The 21,818-nt window shown below is 40.1% G+C and overlaps 1 protein-coding gene across 2 annotated transcripts in view; it reads left to right on the top strand.

Annotated features, from left to right (window-relative positions):
- Positions 1–21,818, top strand: part of CACNA2D3 (calcium voltage-gated channel auxiliary subunit alpha2delta 3) — a 488,574-nt gene that overhangs the window by 321,127 nt on the left and 145,629 nt on the right. The window contains exon 14 of one of the 2 annotated variants that reach the window (XM_083602944.1): positions 17,898–17,915. The exons of the other annotated variant lie outside the window; for it this stretch is intronic. Coding sequence (XP_083459070.1) covers positions 17,898–17,915 — 18 coding nt within the window. The remainder of the gene's footprint in view (positions 1–17,897; positions 17,916–21,818) is intronic. 2 annotated transcript variants of the gene reach the window in all.

Below are 21,818 nucleotides of genomic sequence, written 5' to 3'. Positions count from 1 at the left end.
ATCATCTCTAACCATCGGCCATGATGACTGAGACTGATGGGAGTTGGAGAACAGCAACAATGGGAGGCAGTGTGTTGGCTACTCCTGGGTAGACCTTCAAATGAGCTCTAGTCCATATTTGCCCATATTTGGTGAAGCTTGTTGGGAATATTCTGCCACTTCATTGCCACTGATGTCTTGCCACCCCTGCTACTTCATCCATAGATCCTCTTTATACCAAAGAGAAGAACAATTTATGGCTCAGTTCAGATCATGGTGTTGGTAAGAGTGGCTCACAGCTTGCCCCTATGGATGAACCGCATCCAGTAGGACAGGAGTTTCTCCTTTTAGACTTAGGCAGAGATTTTATGAGCTTATGTCAAATCACCTTTCTTCAGCATTATATATAAAAGAGCCATGTCTTATCAGGTTTTAGGAAGAAATCAAAGTAATTTCGCACTCTCTTTCTTCCAGATGATATTCCCAAAGACGGCATTTTGTTAATTGAGCTATTATCATAAGTGAATATAATTAGCATTTTCAGCACAGTAAAAGGAGCCCAGGGTCTCTTATTTCTAGTGCACATTATGGATTGCTGCTCTGAAAGCCCATTGCAATATTTCACAGTTAGTTTGAAATGCTCTTACATGACTACGGCAAGTAAATATTAGCAATTACTGTGAATGCAAAGTATAGTAAAAAACATTTATAAGAAGGTGAGAGGAGGAAGTGTATTTGTGAATCAGTTATTTATGCAGGGAATAATGAAATTCATTTTGTGCCTGTTCTACAAGTATCTCACAAAATCAAAATAGCTTTAAACACCATACTTTGTGGTAGCATCTGCTATCAGCCTTTTGTACTTTTCTTTTCAGACATAGATTTCTTACTTGAACTTCTACTATTTCCCCCTTACATTTTTTGCTGTAGGTAGAATGACAAAAGACTAGTTGACTATCAAACACTGGATAGTTCTCCATATACGTAACCTCTGTGGATACCTTACTTGCTAAAAATGAAAACTCTGTCATGACATGTCCATCATTGTAGAAACCATTTCTCAAGATTTTTATGATTGCTGCTTTTATTTATTTAATGTTTATTTATTTTTTTATAGAACCATAGAACTGTAGAGTTGGAATGTTCACTTTCTTCACAAAAGTGACCCAAAGCGATGTACAAACATAGTATAAAAATGAATTATAGCAAACAAAACCAATAAAAGCCCAATAAATACAGCTATAGAGATAAATGACAGGTCTTATATATCTTGCCACAGATACCTGAAACCCTTTAAATTAAGGGCAAATGCCTGCGTAAAAAGAAAAGTTTTGCCTGGTGCTTAAACATTATTTAACCAATCAGATTTGGCTGTGTGTTGACTTGACTGAAAACAACTAAAACTTAGCCAGTGCTAAGTTCTGTTTAAAAGCTACAGAACAAGAAACATAGGAGTGCTCCCTACGCATGGTTTTTTTTCTATTGGTAAGGCATATTTTTATGGTATTGCTGCTGAATTGAAGCTGATTTAAGAGTTTAGGCAGGCTCGTGAAGCTGGGTGTTCAGACAATCTGGCCCAAGGCATTTAAAAACAAAACCAGCACTTCAAATTGGGCCCAGAAACAGAATATGTATAATATGCCCTGATAGTCTGATTTCTATAAGAGTTCTTATACGTGCATTCTGTACCAACTGGTGACTCTGAAGCATCTAGTGTGGCTGCTGACAAACCAGTCAAATATAGGAAAAGGCACACTTCTGAAGTTCAGAATAAGCCTTTGTAAAAACTTCCAAAAATATCCATGTACATTTTTCAAGACTGACCTAGCTCCAGAGTTCTAGCTGTTGCAGCCAAGCATCCTGCTTTCTCGACAAGTGTACCATATTCACTTCATTACTGACTATTTTGTTAAAGGTGAACTATAGAACTGCTCATGACACCCATTGCATTACATGACACACACACAAAAAACTAAAGTAGCAATTGGCCGAAACATAATGAACCCTTCCAATCTTGACTGAACTTGAGCTCAAAGTGCAGTGAGCAGTGGTGTGTTTTTTTAATCAGTAGATGCGCAGCCAAGATGACCTGTCCTCAGCAGCTGGATGTTAATAAGAACAAGCATGTACATGCTGCTTCAGTGAAAGTCTAGGGGCTGTGATGACTTCCAAATGGTTAAGGAAGCTGTCGAGTTGCTCGGCTCAGTAAAAGCACTTCTTATAAAATAAAAGCACTTGAAAAGAGAGCACATGAGGAGATGGACAAGCTATTGTAAAGATGGCCATTTAATGGTTCCATTTCCACACTGACACCTGATTTCTAAGACCTTTTACAATATCATGAATAAACTGCATTATGCACATCTAGTCTTTTACCTAGAATCTTTGATTCTTGAAACAAACTCCTTTGTATTTGATAAATTACATGTTTGCTTTTGTCTTAGTGCTAGACCTGGAAGTTCTTAGGGCAATTTTCAATGATTATATTAGCTGCAGAGTATTATATCATTGAGCTAATTGCTGGTTGTCAAAACTGCTACGGAGGGGAAAGGGTGTTATTAAATGGCAGTATTTATTTTAATTAGTTAAACTTTGCATTGCAGGCATCATGTACACTGTATTTGTAAAATAAAATAGCACAGACAATAAAAGATGTTCAGACCATCAAAACAAAGTAAAATAAAAATACCCACACACCTAAAGAAGACCATAAAAAACAAAACTATCCCGGCACGTGGATTGTGGAATGCCATCTGCATTATATGGCACTGAGAAAACTGATTATGTTGGACCTCTATTTCGTAGCAGATGGGTTCATTAAATTTAATAGCCTCTAGAGCTTTTAGAAACAGTGTTAAAAACATGTGGAACATGCTGTGACACTTCACTTCTAGCCCCAGAGTCATTATAATACTGGCACAGACTATAAATATTAAAGTACTTTATTTCAATTGAAACAAATGACTACTCTAATTATTTTTGTTCATGTACAGTAACTTCAGAAGTGTCGAAGGCTGCCATTGTTTCAATTTTCCTGCAGCATCCCACTTTTTGTTTAAGGACATTTTTGCTGAACTTTAGCTCCATCTCCCATATTAGATTCACTTCTAATTTGTTATTTGACTTGCATGCAGCATCAGAAACTAAAAGGCAATCACTGGCATCTAGTAAGACCAAGGTGTTAGCCAACTTCAGAAACAGTCCTCCAATTGGCATTGCTTGTCATTTTCTCTTACGTAGTTCATTGAGCAGGATTTTTATAACAAAAATCGTAATTGGATTGGAGAATTAATCGGCAATTACTTGTCTTTTGCACATGTATCAAGACAACAATGCAGTGAACAGGCCAAACATAAACCCAAGTTCTCAAATTTTAAGGAGAGAGGAAAGTATTTCTTATCTATACAACTCTTGGCAGTGTGCTCTTTAACTTTCAATCATTTCCTCATTTTCCTCATCACCTACCCCAGGTTCATTCCGCCCCCCCCTTCTTCTTTCACCTACTGTATCTGTGGTTCTTTCTTCAAAACTTTTGAGACCTGGTCTGCTCTGGTCATCAACTTACAAATCCCTGCAGTCACGTTTCCCCCTTCTTCCCACGCTACGAAAGGGAGGGATGTTGAAGTTGTTCTTGTGTGATTAGCACATTCTTTAAATAATGTATTTTGGCAGCTCCAGTGTGGCTTAGTTTCATTATATCTAAGCCCTGGCATGAGCTGACATTTCAAACCCCGTCTTTGATTAAAAAAGAGCTAAAGAAATCCAGACCTTTCAAATGGCTAAGTGAATGTGTTCTACTGTTGCTGGAGGTGTTGAAGGGTCTAATGACATCAAATCCATAAAACAGTGCCAAAAATGAGAAATTGCTGGATTAGTCCATGTAGTCAACCTACTGTACATTCTAATTGCCCTCTAACCTAGACCCAGTCCACATTAGGAGCGTGGGGGGTTTTGGTGGTAGTATGCTTCTTGCTTTCTCATGAATCATGACACATTCACCAACTTGCAGTTATCCCACTACTTCTGCTACTTTATTCGGGGATTTTTCAGATTTATTTTATATGCGTCAAACATGTTATATTATAACTATTGTTGGTGAGAGTGCCTTCCATCCTCCAGAACTACATCCCCAGCCCCCTTCCTCACCTTTCTTTAGCATTTAACCTTCGGTGTTTGGGAATGAATCTTTGGGAAGGAAGTTTGAGTGTCCATGACTTATCATCATATTTTTGGGTGGTGGTGCTAAGTCTCAATAAGCACCTGCACAGAAGCATTTCATTTGAAAGCCCTTTCCCCCAAACTTTCACTTTTCACAGAGGTGAGGGAGAAGTACTGTGATTGTTCTCCATCTTCCTCCTCCTTTTTGCAAGACTTCTTTTCAATGCACCCTGTGTGTGTGCAGTCATTCTCTGTGATCAGAAATCACAAAGGTGTGGTGCAGTGTGGTGTGACAAAGAAATATAATGTACTATATGCGACTTAAGAATCATCCACTTTTTTATTTCACATCCCAAGGGAGATAAAGGGGTTGCATTCACATATAATACTAAACCAAACCATGGTCTAGTGTGAGCATTCAGGCATCCAGGGAGGTGGCCATAGCCGCTTTGTTCATCCTGGTCCTTTTAGCTCAGTGCAGCATGGCAGCTAAGCCAAGGTTTGACTTAGTGTGGCACCTGGACCCTGGCTGTATATCAGTCTCTGTCCCCTTTAATCACAAGCTGTAGCCAAGGTTTGTTCTTGACTACAGCTCATTGCTAAGGAGGAAATAACAAGCCTGGGTTTGGATGACACAGTAAACCAATCCTGGGCTTAGCTCACTGATGACGAAACTTGGCCCTCCAGCTGTTTTTGGACTACAACTCCCATCATCCCTAGCTAACAGGACCAGTGGTCAGGGATGATGGGAACTGTAGTCCCAAAACAGCTGGAGGGCCATGTTTGGCCATCACTGGCTTAGCTGCTCTGCTGAAAAGACCAGGAAGGAGCAAAGCAGTCACAGGGAGCCAGCAGGCTAGTATGATCCTAGGAAGGCATAGTTGGTATTACCATGTTTTGCAAACATGTATTCTTTACAGTGTGACCCCGATCTGCATTTGCATTAGTGAAATACACCAGTACAGCAGTACCTTGTAAATGAAAGAACCCTAGTGACTTTAGAATTTACAGGATAACCGCTTATAAGAGAATCTTGTGCTGCATCTTTGAGGATGCTCTTCATAGTGCTCAGGGGTTTGTCTCTTTAACTCACAGTCTTCTGCTATGGAAAATTATCTGTATAAATCACAGGCAGCAGGCTTGGTGTTCAGTTTTGATTTACCAGAATATCCCAATGGGAACTCTTCTCTACACATGTCTTCCACACCTGTGTGCTGGAGATATAGCAGGGCAAGGAATTTTTCAACTTGTCATTGATGTACAACCCCTTTCTCTGAGAGGACAAAGAATGCTTTTAGATTTTTCAGACCTGTTTTCACTGGAATTTTAGTTGTGCCTGTCAGGACCCAAACCTGAAAATCAAAAGGCAACAAATCATTAAATGAAGAAAGAATTTATTTCTGCATTTCTCATGTATTAGATCAAACGAGAAAAAACACACTAATGTGTTTTAATAATAGTAATAATAATAATAATAATAATAATAATAATAATAATAATAATAAACTTTATGCAAAATTCTCATTTTTGAAAATGCACTAATGGCAGAAGGTGGAAACATTCCAATTATTCCCTTGGGCTGGTTTCTGTAGTTTCCAGTGAGCCCACAGTTTCTACATGTCTTTTACAGAGTTGTTTGTAGTATGGAGAAAGAACAAAGTATGTATCCCTTTGCAAAACTATACTCATTCTACATAGCAGCTCCCTGAAATGGCCCAGAACAGCTAATTCATAAGCTGTAGCTTTAAAAACTAGTAGTGAAGTGTGTTAACTTCAGAGTTATTAACAGATGGTGTGCACCGTCCATTGCTCAGAGTAAAGCTATTGAACAAGAAACTGATTGTACTGTCATCAGTTCCTGAGGGCGACACTAGACATAAATGAACTTTTCACAAACGAATTGGAAAAGTATTGGAAAATACAGATGAAAAGCTATGATTGAGGCAGATGCAACATTCCAGAAGAATAGCCATGCTAGTCTTTTAAAGGAAACTCAAACACGGATCCTGTCTGTGGCATCATAAAAGTTAATGAAAGGATTGTGTCATGAGCTTTGGTAGGTTACATTCTGCTTTATCAGATGCATCCTTTTGTTTTAGTTGTGCCAGACTGCAATCCTTTACAAACTTACCTAGACGTAGTCTCAAATAGAAACAATGGGACTTACATCTAAGTGAATATGCATAGGATTGAACTGGATAATACTTTACTAGGTTTGTATTATGGCAATGGAGTGGAAGGCTGCTGTTCTGGGGTCCCAGGTGCAAGTCTCTTTCCTTTCAATTGTACACCCAAATAGGGCTAGAGGTCTGTCCCTTGACTATCCATTCTGAGATTCTAGCTGCAGGTGGGAAACAATTTTGGGAACATGAGAGTGTGGGGGGGGGAATGTGTGTAATCCAGTGGCGGAGCTTCGTGCTCTGGCACTGGGGGTGGAGAGCAGGTGGGGGCGTGGCTGGCGTGCATCCCGGGGGGCATGGTGCATGTCCCAGGGTTGTGGCACGCTGCCCGCAGGGGTGTGGCGTGCATCCCAGGGGCGTGGCGCACATCCTGGTGGCATGGCGCACTGCCTGCGGGGGCATGGCTCCAGCGCAGGGGGGCAGCCGCGATGGCACCCCACTGGGATTGTGGTGCCAGGGCAGTGCACTCTCCCCACCTCCGTCTTCCTCCAGTGTTGTACAGTGGTACCTCCGGTTACATACGCTTCAGGTTACATAAGCTTCAGGTTACAGACTCCGCTAACCCAGAAATAGTGCTTCAAGTTAAGAACTTTGCTTCAGGCTGAGAACAGAAATCGTGCTCTGGCGGTGCAGCGGCAGCAGGAGTCCCCATTAGCTAAAGTGGTTCTTCAGGTTAAGAACAGTTTCAGGTTAAGTACGGACCTCTGGAACGAATTAAGTACTTAACCCGAGGTACCACTGTAATCTTCTCTTACTTTCTTCAGGGTTCACTGTAGAAGATCTACCATGGAAGCATACTCTAAGGTGAATAAACCAAATTAATACATTTATATTATCCATCAATATAACAGTTTGTTAGACAGCCTAACAGAAGTATACAATGAGAATGACAAAAAAGCTCCATTATTAAAATTTCCCACAGTCCCAGTTATTACTCCTCTTTCAATATCAGCACCAAGGTATGTTTCCTGCTGTTACTTTACAGAGGAACTTCTTGCCCATGTATTAACTGATAAAGCCTGAAAACCACAGCCTCCCCTGTTTCCCAAAGCAGTGGCGGAAAGAGAGTTACATGCAAAAGCAGAAACTCTGAGACAATTAACAAAAGCACACCATCGCCTGACAGAATGTATCCACTTAACAACGCAGAAATTAGGATGAATATTTTTATGAAATATTTTATGAATTTTCTCATAATTTATAAATATTCTAATTTACCTAAGCCAAGCTGTTCAGGGTTTAAGATTAATTCCTTCCCAACTAGGCCTAATCTCCCCTGATTGGCCAGTAACTGCAAAGCAGACACTCAGAAGCCCTCTTAACATAAACACTCAAGACGTGAACCCGTGCCACCACCTTCTATAATTCTATAATTAAAGGGCCATACACACCCAGGGTTACATATGCTGAAGCATTTACATACAGGGCCATTTATTTTCCTGCCCTTTTACACGAGTTGTTATACCTGTCATTCCTTTTTCTAATCTGTCACAAACTAGAAAATAAATAAGTGTGTGTGTGCGTGCGTGCGTGCGTGCGTGCGTGTGTTCCATACACTTACGTGATCCGTCGATGCCCCTTTCCCTTTCGTGCCAGAGTACTCCTGTGTGAGAAATGATAGTCCTGCTGTTGTGTTTCACCTTCCCATCAATTTTCATAAATACCTCATTTAAAAATGATTAGGCTTCGCAGTAATTAAAATTATGCTTTCTGCTTTGCAAGCATCTTTGTACGGCAGCCAATAAGTGCTAAAAGCAGCGGTAGTAGCAAGGGTGGGGAAAACCACAGCTATGCCCTGTAATTTGTATTGGAAGCTTATCGAAGGTGGGATATAATGGTGAATTTAACTAAAATGACTGGAAAGTGACATCAATTTGCAATACATGCCATCTACAATGTGTGTGTATATATACGTATATGCATATATGCATGTCTTCTTTTTTCTTATTCTTGCCCATTCATTTATTTTTGGATATTCATATGGGATGTGAAATACTTCCACCATATGAGTTTAACTCAATTATATTAAGCTAGGGGAGGGGAGTAGCTCCCATTTTGGGTATCTTAACCTTTTCTTACAGATTTTTATATATACAAATTTAATTTTCTGCTTTCATGTGAGTTTGAGAGGAATAGTAACATTCCTTCAGCCACCCGTTTCAAGGGATACATTTCTAGTTGTGGAAAATACAAAATCTTCTTCCAAATACATGCTCACTGAAGGTGGCCTAACATACTCGCTACAAAATCTGGTGAAAATCCACTGGTGGCCTGCATTGTTTCCGAATTCAGGAGCCATTTCCCTATTTCAGAATTCTTAATTTGTTTTATTTATTACTATAGACATGCTGGGGAATCTTCTGAGGGTCACATGCCAGTGATGGGCAGGACTAGAGATCACAGTGAGCGGAGGAATTAATTTAAATCTTACTATTTATTTACTTAATTTACATCCCACCCTTCCTCCCCCAGGAGCTCAGCAGACAGATGAAACAAAAGCAAAACAAAACTATTCTAAGCAGAGTATGACGTTCCCCCCTCCCCCCAAAAATGATTACAATTTAAAACATCTAAAATCAGTTACAGTTAAAAACATTCAAGAAGCAGTTAAAACAGTTTAGAAACAGTCTTCCACCCAATGATATTTTACTTCGGTGCAGTCCATTCCTTACAAGCAAGAGGCATTATCAGAGTTGCAAGACACAGTCCAGCCAGACAAAAAAAAGTTTGGTCCAGTGAGGAATGTGGCCTGAGAAGAGTTCCAAGGACCAGAGAGAGCTGTAGGGTAGAGATGCCTGGCGGGCCACAGCTGGCTCTGGGCCTGAGTTTCCCTACTCTTGCTATTGTGGCCATTTTCTGTCCTATCTACCCAGTAGGTAGACAGGCAGGAAATGACTCCCCTTTTGCTGTCAAGTTGTGGAGGAGGGCGAATAACAAAGTCAGCCTAGTATGGCTTGATAAGGCACAGCCTCTTCTTTGCTCTGCCAAGAGCAGAAGTAGTAGAATGGGACAGTAGCAATATAAACCTACAAAACCCTATGAAATGCAAATTATGCTGGATGGCCGTGCTTCGGTTCACATCCTGTTTTGGAAAGTGAAAGCTACAAAGTTCACTCTTAAATTCCAACAAAATGGAATGTCTCCCCCATTCCCAATTGCAGAAGTGGTTTGGCATTGCCTGGCTCCATTCAACAAGGCATATGTTTCACAGTGCTAATAAAATCTTACATACATATGAGTATTCAACGATTCCTGAATGGGAGAGGAGTTTGGGGGAGGCTGCTTTACCAGTTCCTCCCCTCTTCAGTCTCCCGTTCCAAACGTTTTCTCAAGAATCATTGGAGACGACCCATTAACTATATAAAACAACTATAATTACATTTATGCAGTGATGAAAAAGCAAATAAAAGATAAGCCAATAATAAAAACCCATCCGTTCAAATGAGACATAGGTCTTAAAAGAAAGTTTTAAAAACTTGTGCACAACAAGATCAAACATAAGTTAGCAATCCAAGCGAAACCGAGATTCTGTTTTTCAGGGCATAGAAAGCAGTGTTGTAAAATGGGATACCTCCTGCAAAAGATTATCTTATACCACTGGAACTGGAGGTCATCCAAGGAAGCTCAGAGGTGGAAGATTCAAGACAAACTGAACTGTGCTTCACAGTTAAACTAAGGGAAATTACGAGCACACACGCTGAACCCCTGTCCCTGGAGCCCCCAAGAAGGAGACATGACACCAGCTTATGGGTTCAAATTAAGCCACAACTTTATTGAATTTCAGATGTAGGAAACTTGGCCTAGGCCTTGGAAGGTATCCCTCTCAATGCAGGGTATGAGGATGTGCAGGACTAATAGGTGAAGTGGGAGGGAACTATAAAGCATGAACTTAAAATAAGGGAAATTGCTGCCATTTAGTGATGACCACCAACTTGGATGGTTTTAACATGGGATTAGACAAACCCCTGGAGGATCAAAGGTTGCTAGTATCATAGTTTCAGTTCCAAAATCATTACAACCAAAAAGTTGAATAATGGTGTCCGGTTACCTTTCACAGATCTCATTGGAGAATGAGGCCTCTTTATCTACATGTCTTATTAGGTGTTCCATAGCACATCATCTAACAGTACATCATAACCAAACTAGGGACTTTGGGATAACATTCTCTCTTTAGTCAAATGGCATGATACATATAGCAACACAGTTTTCGGCCTGGCACCTTTTTGTTATTTGATTTCTTTCTTCTCAGAAAGAATCTCAGTGGTCCTTGTTTGGATGACCTTCTAATCATTTGTTTGAGGCATGAGAGTTCTGCTCAGCACTAGAGTTCCATGGTTTGTTTTAGTTGAGTTAATAGCTCAGTGTGTTCAGAGGGGTCACTGTCTACAGCTCCCCCTCCACTAAATGAATGGGCAACTTGCCTGCTTATGGCAATCATTCTGTGCAGACTTACAAGAAAGCGAGCCTCTTTGTACATAATAGGGTTTGCTTCCAAGCATACATGCATAGAACAGGGCTATGTGAAATCCACATATCAGTGGGCATATCACACATGCACACACCCTACTTCCTATAGGTATAGAGTGGTAGATAATTTAAAAACATTCTGTAAACGTAAAAAATATTTTTTCTCAGATTTCAACAAATGACAGTAAAAAGGGAAAGCGTGTGCTAGGTGTGTTGGAAAGCTGTTTATTATCATGCTAATTGTTTGTAATGCAATTTCATAGCATAGTTTAACGCAATGGATAAGAGGAACCATGAATAAATTAGCCACTAAAGTGCAGGGCCAGAGCCAGATTGAGGCCCTTCCTGTGTTGTAATTATTGAATATCCTCCAATAATGAAAAGTGAGCTTTGGTGATTTCTCATCTGAGCTGTTTTTATATTCCCCAGTGCTCAAAACAGCCAGCTTTGTCTTTTCTTCCTTAAATATTTGTCTTGTAATTTACTTGGAGCGCAGTCCTAAGCATCCTTCCTAGTAAGTCTCATTGAACTCAGTGGGACCTCCAAGTGGATATTGTTTTTGACTGGCCTATAAGTCTGCCTTGTAAAACATTAGCAAAATATATATAATAAAAATGATAAACATGTGCAAGACATAGAAAGGGATTGAAACTGAATCATGATTATTTGCACTTTATTTAAGTAAGATACTAATGTGGACCTGAATTAAAAATGCTGAATTAAAAAGCTGAATTAAAAATGCTGGCATTGAAAAGACAAACAGATGACATATAATACTCTAAGACTTCGGCAAAGGTATGAGGAAGGGGGGGGGGGAACCATTTCCATTAGATGCAAGAAAAAGAACTGTTACACCCTGCTTTTGAGGATTAGAAAGCTTGAGGAGCCTTTTCTTTTGCTCAACACTTGTCTTGGCAGAGCCTGAAGAAACCACTGGAGTCAATAGTACCCACCGGGTTTTGCAGAGATAAGTAATTTGTATGCTCTGCTGTAAAGGGTCAGCCAAGAACTCTTGCTTCTACTGTTATGAAATTTGTTTGTTTCCTGTGGCCTCTCAGGAGGGAAAGTGTCAGTCAAAGCAGCACAAGTAATTTCAAAGAAAATCCTAACCAGGTCTAATGTGAGTTGCTTACAACTAACTTCTAAACAATCTAGCAACAGAATGAAGATTTATCACACAATGGTTCCTTAGATCTTGAGCTAGGTGGTGATACCTAGTGTTAGTCATATGCAGAGCACACCCATTCAGATGAATAGAATTAAGCGCATTGATCTCCTCTGGTTAAGACTTGGTTGGTTGTCACACTAAGTGTCCAGCAAGTCAGACCCTTAGTGGTTAACTAACCCTTTGTTAATAATGGCTAATCAGCCTTTTAAAAAAAGATGTGAAAGCATCCATTGTTGAACTGGATATTTCTTGATCTGTGCTGCAGTTAGTAGACTTTTTTCAATTTTATATTTACTATGACAGCTTTTTAGGACTAAATTTGAAGGCAAACAGTCAACGAATAGTCATGTTTTAGTACTCTTATTATACTTTCTTGTAATTATTAGGAATGTGATGGTTTAAAGAAGCCTTTTAGATGAGAGGTAGGAGCACCAAAAGTCAGGCCAGTTCAATATAATATATACGCCACTTTCTGAAAGGGGCCAAAATGACCCAAAGTGTTGGGTGGAATGCAACATAGTACTTTAGTATTTAGTGGGCTGTGCGTCTGTTGGATGGAGTCTGCTCACACAATAAAACTTCCCCTCCCCTCTTCTGCCTGCACACAGTGGGGAGGAAAGTGTGGGGGCACAAAGTTGGAGGAGTGGGGTGAAAATCCCATTGCACAAGTGGACCTCGTTCCATGCATGCAGCACCCTAGTTGAACCCTGCCCGATATATTTATTAATCTTTGTGGATCAAAAAGATTAATTGAGAGAGGTGTTCTACAACATACCAAACTTAACCAATCTTTCTTCCGGCTCCACGGGAGCTAAAACTCTTCCTATACTCTTGCTAAAGTTCACCAAACAGCTAGAATTTCCTTAAGAATCGTTGCATATCATAATAGGTGAATTCATGTTGTCAAAATACAAGAGCTGAGCCAAAGTTTAATGAGTTTTGAATTTTGTGTTGAAATTAGCATGTTTTGAGGAATGAGAACCTACACGGACATTGGACAATGTGTTTCCCCCTTAAAGCAGGGCACAGTTTAGGAACACTCCCAAGTCTTGGGATCAGTAATGCTGTGCAAATGGGAGATTTCATAAATTTTGGGTAACTGTTTGAATAAAGTTTTAGAAACATTTCCCCAACTCAACCAAGCTACAGCTTAGTCAGGGTCATTTTATATCCTCTTCGTAAGCTGTCCACCCTGGCTCATGTGCTTGTCAACAGGCACAGGGTTAGGTTGGGCACATGTGACAGAGCAAGGATTACCAAGAACAGACAGTGCCTTATCTTTATCTTTATTTTATTTGGTTTAGAGGTAGGGATGGTCAAATTTCTAATCCATGTCACTTTGACCTGATCTGTTCATTCCTATGAGTTATTTTCAGTCCCTTTCCATAGGAATCTAGTGATTTTCCAAAAATTTGCAGAAATATTTATATGTTAACTATCCCCCCCCCCCAAAAATAGGCATTTTTCCAGAGGTGGTAAATGCATGGCATCAATAAGTTATGCTGCCCTCTTGTGTCCGAATACAGGAATCACAAGTCTTTGTCCATTACTGGCTCCTCTCTTCCTCTTGACCAGGTTGTTTCTCATTTTGAGCCAGAGCAGTCTCTCTCTCTCTCTCTCTCTCTCTCTCTCTCTCTCTCTCTCTCTCTCTCTTGTGTGTGTACTCTCCAGCTGTCTACTCCTCAGGCTTGTGATTTGTGCTTTAAAAACATTTTGTCCATTTGTATGAGAGTGTACGATCTGCGTTGTTTGCCTTGCCTTTCCCTTATCAGCTGCCTTCTTCTTCTTATGATCACTTTCTCAATCTCTTTGAGATTCAGTTGCAATGTCAGTAGCTTGCTTTGGTCAGTTGCCTGGACGTGAGGATACCAGAACACATGCACACTGCTTTGGGGATCCATGATGAAAGAAAGATGGGATAGGAATAAATTAAAGGCCATCGCTGACTCTGTGGACCGGCAGAAGCACAAGCGAGTGTGAAGTCCTCAGGCCATGTGTGTGTAGAAGGGGCGCTGACGGTTCCTTCCCCTCTCCCTGACCGCGGGAATTTGAATCTTCCTTTGGGTTGCAAGGCAAGCAGCACTTGGGGACTGCTAAGGTTCCTCATTCTCAAGTCTGATGAATGAGCTATTACAGGGACTACGCAGTTCCAAAAGCCAGCCTTTGGGAGCTGCTGCTTCCTTCCTTCTTGTACTGGAATTCTGAGGTGGTAGTCAAAAGCCTGACACTGATAATGATGACTTGCACTAATACTGAACGTGAAAAGGATGCTTTAGATCAGCTTCTCTCTACTACTATGTTTAATGTCATTTAAAAAGTTGTTTAAAACAATTAAAATGTTTTGTTTTTTACAGTCAGAGGAGCCTTAAATCCTACAGATTATTTGCATCTGAAGTCAATCCAGTGAATTTGAAATTGTTTCCAAAAGTATTACTTTTTAAAAAAATTACGGCTGCCTTTAACAGAGCAGAGGTATACCTAGGACATCAGTTTGCTGACAGCTTTTATATGAGCTTAACAGTATGGGGCAATCTTTCAACTTGTAACCATCTGTTACTCTGTGAAGTTCTGTGCGATGTTTTGGTCAGGCTATATAAACAATTAACATTTTCTACAGTATAAGATAAAATGCAGACCCCCATGCCTACAGATGCATATGATTAGCTGTACTGCTTGAAATGGGTGCAAGTATATGGTATATTAAATATTGCATAGCGGGGTTGCAAATAGAAGGAATGCCTGGTGCTAAATGTGAGAAGGTGCTTCATACAGCTTTCCGTATAGAATTGCATCCCTTTTTTGGAGTGTTTATTGCATCACCAATGAAACCTAAGAACTGGGTGTGAGTCCTACATCCCCATGGAAAGAGACAGGGGATGTATATAGGGTTTTATTTTCAAATTTGATACAGTTTATTTCAAAGCCCTCATTGAACAGGGGTTCACAATCTTTTCACCATGCGGAATACGGTAACAGATGCCCTCTGTGTCTCATGCATGGTCAGGCTCAGTTTTTCTCTGACTATGCTTTAGCCATTATCCATGCTGCCCCATTGCCCTCAGTTTCCCCCAGTAAACCAGGAAGATGCTTGAACTCTCCTGGCAAGGAAGAGAAGACAACCTGGGAGTTACTAAGTCAGTTGCTTGTGTGCCTAGAACAATGCCAAACCAGATAGAGTCAGTCAAACACTTCCCTGAAAAATTATGGAAACCATGTGGATCCAGTAGATTTTGGGAAGAGACTATCCTAAATGCAGAAGCAGCTGGGGGACTGAGATGCTACGCTAGCTTTTCAATTGTGCCTCTCCTACTTACCAGGAGAGATGAAGCAGTGCAGAGATCAACCTATCGAAAGGCGCTGGTGGAGTCAATCCAGTGCTTCTGCTGTGCAGTATCACTGCACCAACCTCCCCACCACCTCAACCCAGCCCTTTCCCCTCCCAGTAAACAACAGCAACTCACTTGCCAGGAAGCAAGTAAAGCAACTCTAGCCCCATCAAGTCAGCCACTTCTGTCTAACTAGCCCTTCCTTCTTCCTTTAGTTTTATTCATATGACTTAAAATGCATTCTGAACATAGCTGCATTGGTTTTCTACAAACAGTTTTGGATGTACAGCGACACTTCCTTTTCATCTCTTCCAACTACCTCATGCCCCATAAATCTGCTCCACGGGGTTGGAGGAAACCCCAGAATATATTTAGGAGAAAGTGGAAAGGAGAGGGAGAGGAAGTGCCATTGTGTAGCCAAAATTGCTTGCACCAGCAGAGCTGTTTAGTTGGATACCACCCGATATGCTTTAGCCTAGAGGCCTCAGCTTCAGTGCTGGTAAGATTTGTCCTCCAAATTCTGGAGCATGACACTGATGTCACAGCAGCACTTCTCAGGGTTCTAATCCAGAACCATTTCAATTCAGAGGATAATTCTCTCTTTTTAACCCTTCCCAGCCAAGCCATTCTTATTCCCATGAGCAAAATGGGCAAGAATGCCTGTTGATGCATGTCAGCCCTGAGACTGTAAAACTCATGAGCTAGCATGTGTGAAGAAGGCATGCATGGAAACCTATAATTGAAACAAGCAGTTGATGATACTGAAGGCATGGCAGTCAGTGCAAGCAAGACTGGATGGAAGTCAAATTGGCTAGGAGGAACATGGGTTCTTCCTGTAATGTTTACACTTGTCTGTTGGAAACTAAATTGGAAGTAGAATATTTAAGGAAGAGGTCAGCAACTCGTAGATTCCAGCTGGGAAGTATTTTATCAGCTGTTCTCTTTGGCTAATATTGATCTGTGTTTTTACATTGCATGCAATGCATTTTATAAATTTGTTGTTGTTTTCTGTCTTCATCTGATGCTTCTAATGAAAGCACTTGCTGCTGACACTGTTTCTTAGGGGATCAGATCAAGACAGACACTTCAGGGTTGGAAGTTAATTGAGTTTGAATGAAAATACTAACGGATTGGTGTGTGGGTGTGTTGGTGGGGGGAGGGGGCTTGTAATTGACTCTACTGGTTAATGCTCAGTTTTATTGACAAAATACCAGACATAGTGGCTACCCTCCCACCCCTGGAGTTGGTATTATGCAATGTAGTTGTTTTACCTAGCTAGTAACGTGTGTAAGGATGTACCAATCTGTCCCTTTGGATTTCTCACTTTTCCAGTCTCAAGTTCAGTTCACTCCATTTCCACATCACTTTGCAATGCTTATTTAAAAGTTCTCCCAAAAGCCTGTATGTATTTTCATGCACATTGCGCATTTCTGTATGCATTTTTTTCAGGAAGTTTTCACCAATATAATGCACCTTTGCACATTGTTTTCATTAATATACTTTGTGTGTGTGTGCACTTTCCCTTAAAATACACCCTTTTGTATACTTTGGTGCACTGTGGAACTACATTGCAAAAACAAGAGTAGTGCAAAGTTTGAAGGATAGCTGCGTTTCAAGTCATATAACGGTTTGGGAAGGGCAAGTTAAGTACGCTCACATTAAAATGCAAGCCATTTTCTCCCTCATCCCTATAATGTATGATATACAGTTGTAGAGCCCTCTTTTAGATTGTTCATTTGAGTCGTAGCTCATGGTATACCTGATGGGTACATCTATGTGGACGGAATCAGCATGTCTTCTTTGGGAGTAATGTAGGCAAAGTTTAGCATTTCAGTGGCGTAGTGATTTCTACAGAAGGGTCAAATATTTTCTCAGCTCTCCTACTGAAATCTCTAAATCATCTCTCACACTAATTTCAGTGACATAAATTAGTGTGTAGCTTTACACTGGCGTATGCCTTTATTTAGATATCAACAGCAACTTTGATCAGTTTGGAAGTATGTAAGACAAATGGCACAGATTTTACAGTTCTTGCAAATGATTGTGACAGTTTCAGTAGTAACAGTAGCATTCTGCCATTTAGTAGCATGAAGCTTTCGTTTACAAAATCATAATTGTGTCTTATGCACAGGCACTCAAATGCAGCTCATACTTGTGTTTAAATATGTGCACACACAATTATGAATGTGTATTTTGAACGGTCCATTAATTGGAATGGATCTTAACTGTAAGAGGGGCCTTAAAGATACAAGAAAGGCCTTTTAAATGATGCAGTTACCTCTACATTGAATTATATTTGTGTACAGGAAGATGGAACTTCACAATTCAAGTGTGATACCATATCTTTTGGGGAAACCATCCCTTTCCTCTAGCACTGCAGTGTTTTAACAAATTGCATAGTGCTAGTGATATTTAGCAGAGAAGCTGTCCTTTCGTTCCTCCTATAGTCCCATGTTTATGCAGCAGATTGAATTAATTGGAAATATTTCTCCTGTTACTTCCTCTATTTTTATTAGCTTGGTGATTTTTTTAAATTAATGAAGCAGCTAAACTCACGTTAATATATCACATCAATTATATAATGATGGCTTGTTCTATTCTGTTCTTGTTTTTTTCCAGCTTCCTCAGGCTCAAAAGGTAAACTATTTTCAATCAATACTTATTCAAAAGAAATCACCAACTCTTCATGTTTCCACAGTGTCATGAATATGGTACAATGGTGATCAGTGAAATGCTTTACAATGTCACAGCTGTAATGAACTGGAGAGCATAACATTGCTTAAATCAAAGCCAGGCATTATAAGCAGTCAAGTCACCCACTGAGAGTTACAATTCAGACACAATGTGAGAGCTATTTGAACAAAATGGACATGGAGTGGACTGCTGAGTTGCACAATAAAGGATCCATTTTGTTATCACTTTGAAAATAATAGACAACCATCAAATGGACATGGCAGTTACGAAGAAGCCATCGCTAGGCCGTTACATTCCCCACCGGAGGAACAATGGGATTCATGGCATGGCTATATTCTTTCACTGGTCCCTATTGTATTGTCTTATCAAAAGCCTCTCAGTACATCTAGCATATGGTTTGTCCAAGGAGGTTTCCATGCAACATGCTCTTGTTGTTGTACAGCTTCTGCTTTGATATGGTATGATCCAGAGCTACCCCATTGCATTTCATGATATCACAAACAACAATTGTGGCCAGCACAACATATCACTTGATGCCTGTTGCATCATTCTTGTATAATTCACAAATATAATTGAAACACACATGTGTGTATATACACACACACGCACTGTTACAGTTTAGAATGTCATTGTGTTATTAGGGCTGCTGCATTTAGCCTCCCAGAATTCCTGTGTGATTACAACAAAATAGCTTTGTCCCTCACACGCCTGTTTTACCGTAATTATTACTAGATCAGCAGATTTGAATGGAAAAGTCCAAGTGCCCCTTTGTTTGTGTGCTCAGCTGGATTTTTCCTGCCATTATTGAGCAGGAAAGCCTCCCTTGCCACTGCTGTTTTTCACTTTTGTTTCATGAAGGTGCACAACTTGCTTTATCGACGCAGAGAGAATAAAGTAGCATGGTATGGATAAAAGAAGCCGGAGTGGCAGAAAACCTTTGGCATGGGAGAGGCGATCTTTAAGCTTTTCCTTGCCCCAGCTGCTTCTCTCCTCGAGGAGAAAAATACACAGGCACCCACTATATTTTCTTCTGCAGGGGCAAGCAATTATAATTTTAAGTGGTGGTGGGGGGGGGAGCTTACAGGGACAGGTTTAAGCTCCTTTCCTCAGAGCTGTTACTTTGATCGTTTGGAGTAATAAAGTTAAAACACAAAAACAAAAATCTTTCTTCTGCCTCACATGTAGCTTGGCTCCAGGTCAGAGCCAATGGCTGTAGTTTAGATGGTCCAATTACAAACACAGGGTCACACATACGTGGAGGCCTCCATGTTGTTTTCTGTGAGGAGAACTATGCCTTCATGATAATGGTCACTGAGTACTCAAATTGTCACTGAGGTGTAAACCGCTTTAACTGTTTTATGGACCACCCAAGGAGCTTTAGCTTTGGGGTCGTATCAAAATGTAGTTAGTAAATAAATAATACATTGAGGACCAATAACTTTTAAATGCCAAATCTATTCCAACCCAATTATCAGTGCAAAAATAACTACGGTCCTTTGGTTTCTAGTTTCCAGAGCAAGCAAAATCATTAGGAAGATGCTTGCAGCTTCAATTCTAAATGCTCATACGAGAGAACAAGAACTAATGAACACAGTGCGACTTACTTCTGCCTCAACTTTGTAGGATTGTGCTGACCATAATCTTTTTAAACTCCTGAAACCCATTTGTAAAGGTTAATAGCCTTTTTAGACTTAGCAAAACTGTGGCTTCATTATCCTTCTACATTATTTAGTAAATACAATTTTTGGTTAAACTCTTCTACCAAAATGCTTGAGCCCCTTTTTTAGTTGTTCATTCAGTTCAGAATAACCATCCACAGGAGGGGGGGGAGAGAATACTTGAATTAGAACATCAGTATGGCTTTTGAGGGGGCGGAGCCTGCCACTTTGGTGTGCTTATTCAGTATGGAATGAACAGATGAAAGGGGCTTTTGTGTACAGTGTCGGTGATTTGTTAGGACTATTACTAGAGTTAAGGCAAAGGCAACCAAGGTAGAAGCACTATGTCAGTTATGGGCATATGATTACCAGTTTAAAGTAGCGGCGGATTCCTGTTAAGAGTATGCCAATATCATGCCACCAGTTCCCAGCTCTGGAGTATATGCTGTTGTTCATTGTTACAGATCTACAAGACTTCCATATATTCTCAAGCACAGAGTCACTAACGCTAGGTTCTAAAGGCAGAATTGTTGCTTTCTTAGCATCTCAAACGCCAAGGAATAAAATCATTTCCTTTAGGTATCACTGCTGTTCATTCTTTGAACCGCTTTTTAATGCCAGGAACAGCCCTGTTAAGTATGAACTCATCGTTAAGCATATGCACAGTCCCATTTCCAAAACATTGGGTAACCACAATCCGCTCCCCCAGACGTTGTTAGGAAAATGACCTGCAAGTCACTAGGTGCAATTTCCAGGCAGCCTTGGGCCCTGTGCTGGGAAATAAACAGGGAAATGAAAGAGGGATATAAAAAGTGAAAAGTATGAAACAATAATAGGTGTTGGAGATATCTTGCTGCAATTTATCTGTGTTTCTCTATAGTTGACTTGGAACAGCCTTCAGAAGCCAGTCTCCCTTGTGATATTACAAAACTGTTAAGGGATTCCATATTGTAATAGTTATTCTTTTCTCATCAGTCAAGTTTATTGTCTCAGTTCTACTTCATTCTCTTGAATAGCATCATAATTGTCTTTCAGTTATTGTTGCAAATCTCATAGTTAGTTTTCATCCCACAGGTTTGGTTTAAAATGTAATATTACTGCTGCTTATTCCTAGGCTTAGCTCCAGCCTCTTCTATGGTTAGCAGATGTTGGATGCAGTCATGGTATTTTTAGCACTCCCACCTTAATTTGCATACGTTTTTTCAAGGCACTAGTAGCATCTACCTTCACTCATTAGTAGAAATCCCTTTTTGCTCAATAAACGAGGTTGCTTGCATATGCAGTAGCCCCATTCCTTGCAACTTGTCTGTAAATGGTTATCGGTGATATATAAGCAGTTGCAATGCTAAGGACATGCAGTGTAAATTGGATGCAGTGTATGTGTGCCTATCTAATGGCTTATTTGGCTCATGAAGTCATAAGGCAGTCCTCAAACAGAAATATTTACAGAGCTACATCATCTTCTTCAGATCTGTATCAAGCAACAGGGAGTTGTTTGATAGCTAACATGAACTTGGTATAAAATTCTGAGTGGAAATGGAGTTTTGTTGAGTGTACTAATTAGTTCTCCCCATTCTGAATAACACGGAGATGTTTAACATTGAGACTTTCCCCCCAACGTACTGAAGCATGATGAGAAATTTTCAAATCCATTTGGCATTTGTTTGTTTGAGGAAGACCAGTGCAGGACTGATGCTTGTCTTTGTGAATGACTTGAATCAATGCTAGTGTACGCTTTGCCATATGGTATCTGAACTTGTACTGTGTTTTTGTTGGAATCTGTGTATCATCTACAAATGTTTTCTGTATAAACATTTTAAATGGTCATGTCTCTATAAACATGCTCACTTTAATCTTCAGATGCTTCTAGAATAATAATGTTGCCATCCAACTTTACTTTTTAAAACTTCTATCTGCCTGAAATCTCATATCAACTTTTAGGGATTGTGTGTGGTTATTCTTTGTGGATATAAACAACCATTTTGGCGACAAGTGGCAGATTCTCTCTTATGCTACTATTAACTGTAGACTTCGAAGTATTTATTGCAAAAATAATAATAATTCTGAAAATGGTTTTAAGTAAGCTAACTACTATAAATTCCTACCAGATACGAAGCAGTGTGCGTGTTATTTAAAATATGGATGCCTATATGCAATGGACATTGGTAGAAATTCAGGACAAATTGAC

The sequence above is a fragment of the Podarcis filfolensis genome, assembly GCF_964270895.1.
Source record: "Podarcis filfolensis genome assembly, chromosome: 2".
Classification (NCBI taxonomy): Eukaryota; Metazoa; Chordata; class Lepidosauria; order Squamata; family Lacertidae; genus Podarcis; species Podarcis filfolensis.
This window is presented reverse-complemented; position numbering and strand designations above follow the sequence as displayed.